We start from the raw sequence: 9,061 nt of genomic DNA on the forward strand, positions 1-9,061 counted from the left end.
TTTTAATTTAATGAAATGAAATTATACATATGTATTTTTAGATTGATCCCAATCCAATATTTGTAGTATCAGAGAGTCACAACCCTGTTCCTGAAGGCACCTCAACTTTACACATTTTGGATGAATCTCTCTTATCAAACACACTTGATTCAACTCATCAGGTCATTAGTAGAGCACTCTATGATGTTAGCTCAGTGTGTCACATAAGAAAGACCTCAAAATATACAGAAATATGGTAGAGAAACAAAGGCCTACTGTATACAATAAAGTCAATAAAACAAAGACACTGTAAAATACTCACTCAGACTTTCTAGATGCTTTGATTACTGGCAGCAGCCTCAGGAGACATTCTTCTGATGGATCATATTTACTCAGTATAAACTCATCCAGCTCTTCTTCTGAGTTCAACAGCACAAACACCAGAGCCGACCACTGAGCAGCAGACAGTTTGACTCCAGAGAGACGATTGACACCTGTTCTGCTCAGGTATTTTTGGACTTCCTGCTCTAGTGAACGATCATTCAGTTCATTCAGACAGTGGAACAGGTTGATGGATTTCTCTGGAGAGCGATTCTCCCTGATCTTCTGTTTAATGTATTTAGCTGTTTCCTGATTGATATCAGAGCTGCTTACTGTCTTTCTCAGGAGGCCTTGTATGAGAGTCTGATTAGACTCTAGTGAGAGACCGAGAAGGAACCGGAGGAAAAGATCCCATTGTCCGTTCTCACTCTGTAAGGCCTTGTTCACTTCTCTCTTCAGTAAACTGGTCATTGGTGACCTGAACTCATTTATCCGTCCTGTGTTTTGTTCAGAAAAAGACAGCAGCTTGAATAAAGCAGCAAGAAACTCCTGAATACTCAGATGAACAAAGCTGTACACCTTCCCCAGCTGCAGTCCAAACTCCTCTTTGAAGATCTGGGTACAAACTCCTGAGTAAACTGACACTTCTCTGACATCAATGCCGCTCTCTTTCAGGTCCTCCTCATAGAAGATGAGGTTCCCTTTTTCCAACTGTTCAAAAGCCAGTTTTCCTAGAGACAGAACAGTCTTTCTAGTCTGATCAGGATTGATTTCATATTTCCTATCATACTTCTGTGTCTTCAGTTTGGTCTGAAAGATCAGGAAGTGTGTGAACATTTGTGTGAGAGTCTTGGGAATCCCTGCACTCTCTGCTTTACCCATCATCCTCTCTAGAACAGTGGCTGAAATCCAGCAGAAGACTGGTATGTGACACATGATGAACAGACTTCTTGATGATCGGATGTGTGTGACGACTCTATCAGCCAGACTCTGATCGTTTATTCTCTTCCTGAAATATTCCTCCTTCTGAGGGTCATTGAATCCTCGTACCTCTGTGACCTGGTCGACACACTCAGGAGGGATCTGATTGGCTGCTGCTGGTCGAGAGGTGATCCAGAGAAGAGCAGAAGGAAGTAGATTCCCCTTGATGAGGTTGGTCAGCAGCACATCCACTGAGGCTGATTCTGTTACATCAGACAAGCTCGGATTGTTTTGGAAATCTAGATGTAGTCGACACTCATCCAGACCATCAAATATGAACATGACTTTGTAATCATCATAATCTGCTGACTTAAATTCATTGGTTTCAGTGTGAAGGTGATTTAGAAGTTGCTTAAGACTGAGATTTTTCTGTATCAAATTCAGCTCCCTGAAAGGAAGTGGAAATATGAAATGAACTTCCTGATTGGCTTTTCCTTCAGCCCAGTCCAGGATGAACTTCTGCACAGAGACTGTTTTTCCAATTCCAGCGACTCCTTTAGTCAGCACAGTCCTGATGGGTTTGTCACGTCCAGGTGAGGGTTTAAATATGTCATTGCAGTTGATTGGTGTTTCCTGTGTCTCTGGTCTCCTGGACACTGTCTCAATCTGTCTCACCTCATGTTCATTATTGATCTCTCCACTCCCTCCCTCTGTGATGTAGAGCTCTGTGTAGATCTCATTCAGATGTGTTGAGTGTCCATGATTGGACATTCCTTCACTGATTCTCTGATATTTGTCCTGTAGTCTGGATTTGAGTTTTTGGTGATACACAGGCATCAGTTCTGAGAAAAGGAAATAACTGTTGTTATTGGCAAAGCAATATTTTAGAAATGTACTTATAGGTTTGATATGTTAGATATTAGAATGTGTCATGACATTCAGCAACATTACTAACTGAAGACAGAAGGTTCATAATAAAAATACAGTCTATAATCTGCTGATCCAAAGCTCTTACTGGTCTGTAGTGTGTTAGCGAGGTCTGTCTGGTTCATCTTCCTCAGGATGATCAGTGTGATCTTCAGAAGCCCCTCTCTGACTCTGTTATGATCCGCATCATCATAATGGTCTCTTTCAGAGCATTCTGGGTAATCTGGACTCAGCAGTCTCTTAAAACCTTTTAACTCAGAAATTATTTTGTGCTCAAGCTCCTGAAATCATAGTGAATATTCAAACAATAAATCTCCACTGCATCACAGAGAGGATGAACCAAAGGATCAACACACAAGAGTTAAGTCATGAACACTAATAAACATCATTGAATTATATCACACCTGCTAATAACTTTCAATGTTTGCTCAAACATCAGCATCTATAGATACTGATTTTAAAAGAGGGAGTTTGACTGGATTGGCTCTTTCCTAGATTGATGTTCATCTTTGTGCAGCAGTCAGGTTACATATGGATTCATCTTCTCTACTTTAGTGATCATTGATCTGCTTTATAGTGGCCTACAAATGATCTTACATGGGTAGGAAAGTAAATATGACTATTATAGAGAGTATTTCACAGATTTCTCAATTTCTAAGTACATTTACCCAGAGGGTTATTGTGGGATGGACACACACACACAAAACCAACCTTGAAAATGGAGTCTAAGTTCTTCTTTGCTGTATGTGATTCTGGTCCTTCTGGTTTTTGACTGTAGTCAAATATTGAATATTTTTGTAAATATGTGTTAATGTATTTAATACACATCAGTAAATGAATGAATATCATATACTTTATATATTTCTCATACCGTAAACTAAACATCACCTCTGATCAGCAGATGATTCTCCTGAGCTGAATTCAATTGGACGATGCATTGACGCGTCACTCTTCATGGACACACAGCTGGGTTCAGGAGATTCATTCTGCCGCAGACTAAAATATAACAGTAATACAAACTGTTTCTGAAAATCTGCTCTGACAGAAATACCTTTTACTGTTTCAACCTCTCTTAAATGTTCATATTTTACTTGAGGAGTGTTTTGTGACTTGAGAGTTAAAAGATGAAAGTATTCTTTGTATATAAATAAAAGGAATCTGCCACATGTGCCATTTTCATTCATGCATTATAGAAAAAATAAGACCAATACACACATTTGAAGACAGAAACAGAAACATCCAGCAGCAACAGGGACACATGGTGACAATGGCCATAATGCACCACACCTACAGTACACTGTGTGCATAATTATTAGGCATGTTGATAATCTGGTCATATTTTTTTCCCAAGCACATTTTACCAATTCCAAACCACAACAATCTTAATAACTACTATTAATTTTGTATTTAATCATTTGTAAGTGATATATAACTGTCCGTGAAGGCTGGAAGTGAAAAACTCCTTATATTCAGGTGTGCATAATTATTAGGCATGTTTTCTTTTACAGATAAAATTAGCCAAAAAAGATATTTAACCCAGACTGAAAAGTCCAAATTATTAAATGCCCATGAGAAGAATGCAATACTAATGCATTACAAGAATTTGCAAAGTTAAGGCTTGATATTTGTCTTTCAAAATCTGGCAGTACATTTTGGGAGTTCATGTTTAGTCTCCTATCCTGAAAAGTCTGACTTGGAGAGATAAAATGAACTCCCAAAACTTACTGCCAGATTTTGGAAGATAAATTCTTGAATCAGAGGTACAAGAGAATGTGATGCTTGTCCTTCAGGAGTCACTCTGAACTCATCTGTCTATAAAGCCTATAAAAAAAAAACAAAAACATACAAAAAAAAAAAAATAAATGTCTTGATGTATTTCACAACACGTCAGCTTGTAATTCTTATTAAGTCAGGGGCATTTTTTTAGGATTTTTTACCAAGAAAAGTCTCTGAGAACCTGACACATTGTACTTCTGAAGACTCCAGGTAGGCTGCAGTTCTGGAAAATGGTGGCGCTGGAGACTAAACGGTTCCTGATGGTGTCACACCTAATTCTTCACCTTAATTCCTAATTATTTTGCAGTTAACATGCATCTTTTCTTCTCCACCTGTTTTTTCTGACCATGCAGACTCAACAAGCATTTCGCTGTCCAGTGGTCAAGCCTTAACTTTGCAAATTCTTGTAATGCATTAGTATTGCATTCTTCTCATGGGCATTTAATAATTTGGACTTTTCAGTCTGGGTTAAATATATTTTTTGGCTCATTTTATCTGTAAAAGAAAACATGCCTAATAATTATGCACACCTGAATATAAGGAGTTTTTCACTTCCAACCTTCACGGACAATTATATATCACATATAAATGATTAAATACAAAATTAACAGTAGTTATTAAGACTGATGTGGTTTGGAATTGGTAAAATGTGTTTGGAAAAAAAAATATGACCAGAATATCAACATGCCTAATAATTCTGCACACAGTGTATATATGATACTCATAATATCTCACCTGGACTCAACAGAAGAGTCTTCATCTCTGCAGAGATCTGAAAGATCCATCGGTTTCTGTTTTTTCCTCAGAGACACATTGATGTGTTCAGGTAAATCTGATTCACCCTCCTGGATCAGACTATGAATGAAAATGCTATTGTAGTATGAATTTACTGTTTCTGAGCATTGAAAATGAGAAACATTTCAAGTTTTCTCACCGCTTGACTGTCTTTATCTTTGTTTTACGTACTTTAGAGAGATTCATTCTGGAGGTCATGGTTTCATCTAAAAACAGATACAGATGTTGATCCACAGAGTGAGTTATGAATCATCTCAGTATTTAATTTTCTCAAATCCACCTCTGTCTAATCAGTCAGTCTACAGTAATGACCTGCACACATGAAAAACAATTTCATCCTGACATCATTTACACAGAATCAAATTATTCACAAACAGCATAATAAATTCAGACAAGCACTGTGTTAAAATGAAAACAGAGGTGGAATCTGACGATTTACAGAATCTGTGTTTTCTCTTCTAATGTCATTTAAACTACTTTCAAATTATATGATACTGCTTAATGTTGTACTTCACTTTAAACCAGTCAGGATCGATTTTGACTATTAAAGGTAATTGTGAAATTGTGATACTCACGGATCCTGCTTATAATAGTTTCACTTTAATGAGTCACCTGACAAGGAGGAGATTGAGTCTCTTCATATTATATTTCATTCTTTATTATTTAAAGTTATAACCCCTGAATATACTTTCCTCACAGGTTTACTCTGAGTGTTATTTAACTGAATATTTAAAAAGCAGTTCCCTGTAACATATCAAACTTATGTCTCTCTGTCAACTTTCTCATCACTTGCTCCCCCTACAGGATACGAGTGCAATATTTTAACAGTGTCCAAAATAACAAACATGCTTTAGAAACACAGTTACAGCAGACAGAGAAAAACTAGTGTTTAAAAGTGAAGGGTCAAAAGCCCAACTAAAGCAAAGGATTATCTCCACAATGGTGACTTCAAACGCTATTATTTTCAATAAAACTTCAACATCGAAACCTCAATAATATTATTATTTGTATGAGAGGAATGTATGAAAAGTCAGACTGGTTTGTAATAAGTGAAGATGCTGAGGTCTAGAGAGATCTGTTAGTGTTTAATGTTCTGTTGCTAATGTTTTTTTGTTTATTTATACAGTGAATGTGTTTGATCATAATAATTTAGGAAACACCTGTGAAATAACAGTGTTTTCAGTTTATTTCTGCTTATAATAAAGAGATTTTTAACTGCCAGTCATTAAATATAACCCAGCACTATATGTGAAATATGGACAAACCCAGCAACTAGGTTAATTTGACCCAGTTAACTGTTTAACTAAACATTCTGGGTAGACTTATATGGATTAAAATGAACCCAAAATAGTTTGTAAATGAAAAAGCAGAAACATAATTATTAGAGGTATCAGCAATAATCAAAAGGTCATTCACGTGGTCATTTATTCATAAGCAATTAGAAAAATAAATAAATAAATAAATAAATAAAATTGTATTTATTTATTTATTTATATGTATGTATATATATATATATATATATATATATATATATTTTTTTTTTTTTTTTTTTTTTTTTTTTTTTTTCTCCAACTTGGGGTGTGGTTCCCACTCTAGTGCCCCTACATAATATAAGTCAATTCAAATGGTTAAGGTTTAAAATCAAATAAAATCTGCTGTCATAGCCATAAATGGTCTCTCAGTCTAGTTCTGTAGTCTACACAATCATGGGGAAGACTGCTGATTTGACAGTTGTCCAAAAGATGACCACTGACACCTTGCACAAGGAGGACAAGACACAAAAGGTCATTGCAAAGAGGCTGGCTGTTCACAGAGCTCTGTGTCCAAGCACATTAATAGAGAGGCGAAGGGAAGGAAAAGATGTGGTAGAAAAAAGTGTACAAGCAATAGGGATAACCGCACCCTTGAGAGAATTGTGAAAAAAAAAACAATTAAAAAATGTGGGGGAGATTCACAAAGAGTGGACTGCAGCTAGAGTCAGTGCTTCAAGAACCACTACGCCCAGACGTCTGCAAGACATGGATCTCAGCTGTCGCATTCCTTGTGTCAAGCCACTCTTGAACAACAGACAGCGTCAGAAGCGTCTTGCCTGGGCTAAAGACAAAAAGGACTGGACTGCTGCTGAGTGGTCCAAAGTTATGTTCTCTGATGAAAGTAAATTTTGCATTTCCTTTGGAAATCAGGGCCCCAGAGTCTGGAGGAAGAGAGGAGAGGCACAGAATCCACGTTGCTTGAGGTCAAGTGTAAAGTTTCCACAGTCAGTGATGGTTTGGGGTGCCATGTCATCTGCTGGTGTTGGTCCACTGTGTTTTCTGAGGTCCAAGGTCAATGCAGCTGTATACCAGGACGTTTTAGAGCACTTCATGCTTCCTGCTGCTGACCAACTTTATGGAGATGCAGATTTCATTTTCCAACAGGACTTGGCACCTGCACACAGTGCTAAAGCTACCAGTACCTGGTTTAAGGACAATGGTATCCCTGTTCTTCATTGGCCAGCAAACTCGCCTGACCTTAACCCCATAGAAAATCTATGGGGTATTGTGAAGAGGAAGATGCGATATGCCAGACCCAACAATGCAGAAGAGCTGAAGGCCACTATCAGAGCAACCTGGGCTCTCATAACACCTGAGCAGTGCCACAGACTGATCGACTCCATGCCACGCCGCATTGCTGCAGTAATTTAGGCAAAAGGAGCCCAAACTAAGTATTGAGTGCTGTACATGCTCATACTTTTCATATTCATACTTTTCAGTTGGCCAAGATTTCTAAAAATCCTTTCTTTGTATTGGTCTTAAGTAATATTCTAATTTTCTGAGATACTGAATTTGGGGTTTTCATTAGTTGTCAGTTATAATCATCAAAATTAAAATAAATAAACACTTGAAATATATCAGTCTGTGTGGAATGAATGTATGCATTATACAAGTTTCACTTTTTTAATGGAATTAGTGAAATAAATCAACTTTTTGAAGGTATTCTAATTATATGACCAGCACCTGTATACAATATAGGCCTATATATGGCACGCCGCACCGACCGGCAGTGTTCAGCGTGCAGTTAGCCGCTGTCACTGGGCGGTGTGACGTTCTGCTCAATATTCCGCTCTATGAATGTGCATTCTGCTCATGTACCACTACTCATGATCACCAGAAAAACAGAGTCTGCTCAAATAACGCACCTATATGAAGTTTCTATGTAGTTTCTATGTAGATCCGCATGCGGTAAAACTACAACTTCCGCATTTGACCTTAAAAGTAAATAAAACTTGAATTTCTCTGGATTTACAAATCCTTGAGAACTTTTGAGATAATGTATCTACACAGCTTCATGAAATATATAACACTGTGCAAGTGGTTTTTGGACATTTTATTGCAAAAAAATTACATACTGTGCCTTTAAAAGGCATTAGACGAAGCTACGAGGAATGTGACGTCAAAAGCCATGACTATGTCCAAATATGTCACATTTTCATTCATTTTGAAACAGGAAGAAGCATCGATAAGAATATAATATTTCTGTTTGCAAATTAAAAAGCAGTCTTTTGCCGTGTCGGTAAGTTAAAAAAAAAAAAAAAAAACAGTTAAATAAATAACAGTTCGGTACACTTAGTAACTTGTATGTTTTGAACTACAAAGGCATGTTTCAGCTATATATATATATAGTTCAGATGCAAAACCAGCTAAATCCACCTGACATCTTTCTTTAAAAAATGCATTTTTATCAGGCTCAGATGTATAGGTATCTATGTAAGTACTGGTACTTCTGATTGGGCTGAGGTTTGAAGAAAAAGTATCTGATGGACGTATAATATGTGTCGAGAGCATTCACTCAGTATCATTATCTCATTTTTGACCGAGATGGCTTTTAGCTGATTTTGCATCTGAACTCTTCATATATATATATATATATATATATATATGTGTGTGTGTGTGTGTGATGAATAAAATGCACGTTCATTCAGCATTCATTTTATGTCATAAATAACGTATGAATCAGTACACTGTGTGTGTGTGTGTGTGTGTATTCCCAGCTCAAGTGTGACAAAAGTAACGCTCGAGCTTTAAAAAAAAAACAAATAAATAAAAATCAGTTTTGGGTCAAAACGACCTAAGGGATGGATGAGGGTTTATTAAAATTATTACAAAGTTGCCATTGTTTGGGGATGAAATTTTGGTGCAGGTGTGTTGAATATAAATGCATGTAAATATAAGATATATTTATTAATTAAAACGCTTGATCACACAAACAGTATTTTATATGAATCAGACTTACTAGTTTTGATTGAAGAAGTTACTTAACAGCATCCAAAGTAAATGCGCGGCTTTTATTCACATTTTCCACT

At 36.8% G+C, this 9,061-nt stretch overlaps 1 protein-coding gene across 1 annotated transcript; it reads right to left on the bottom strand.

Moving 5' to 3' along the window:
• Positions 1 to 297: 297 nt before the first annotated feature.
• LOC127161621 (NLR family CARD domain-containing protein 3-like) lies at positions 298 to 2,949 on the bottom strand (the record flags this gene model as incomplete). The annotated part of the gene is made up of 3 exons (XM_051104351.1): positions 298 to 2,063; positions 2,237 to 2,429; positions 2,860 to 2,949. Coding segments are annotated over 3 exons (2,049 nt in total), but the record flags the coding sequence as incomplete, so codon positions are not given.
• Between the last annotated feature and the right edge of the window lie 6,112 nt (positions 2,950 to 9,061).

This window comes from Labeo rohita, unplaced genomic scaffold (genome assembly GCF_022985175.1).
Source record: "Labeo rohita strain BAU-BD-2019 unplaced genomic scaffold, IGBB_LRoh.1.0 scaffold_690, whole genome shotgun sequence".
Lineage (NCBI taxonomy): Eukaryota > Metazoa > Chordata > Actinopteri > Cypriniformes > Cyprinidae > Labeo > Labeo rohita.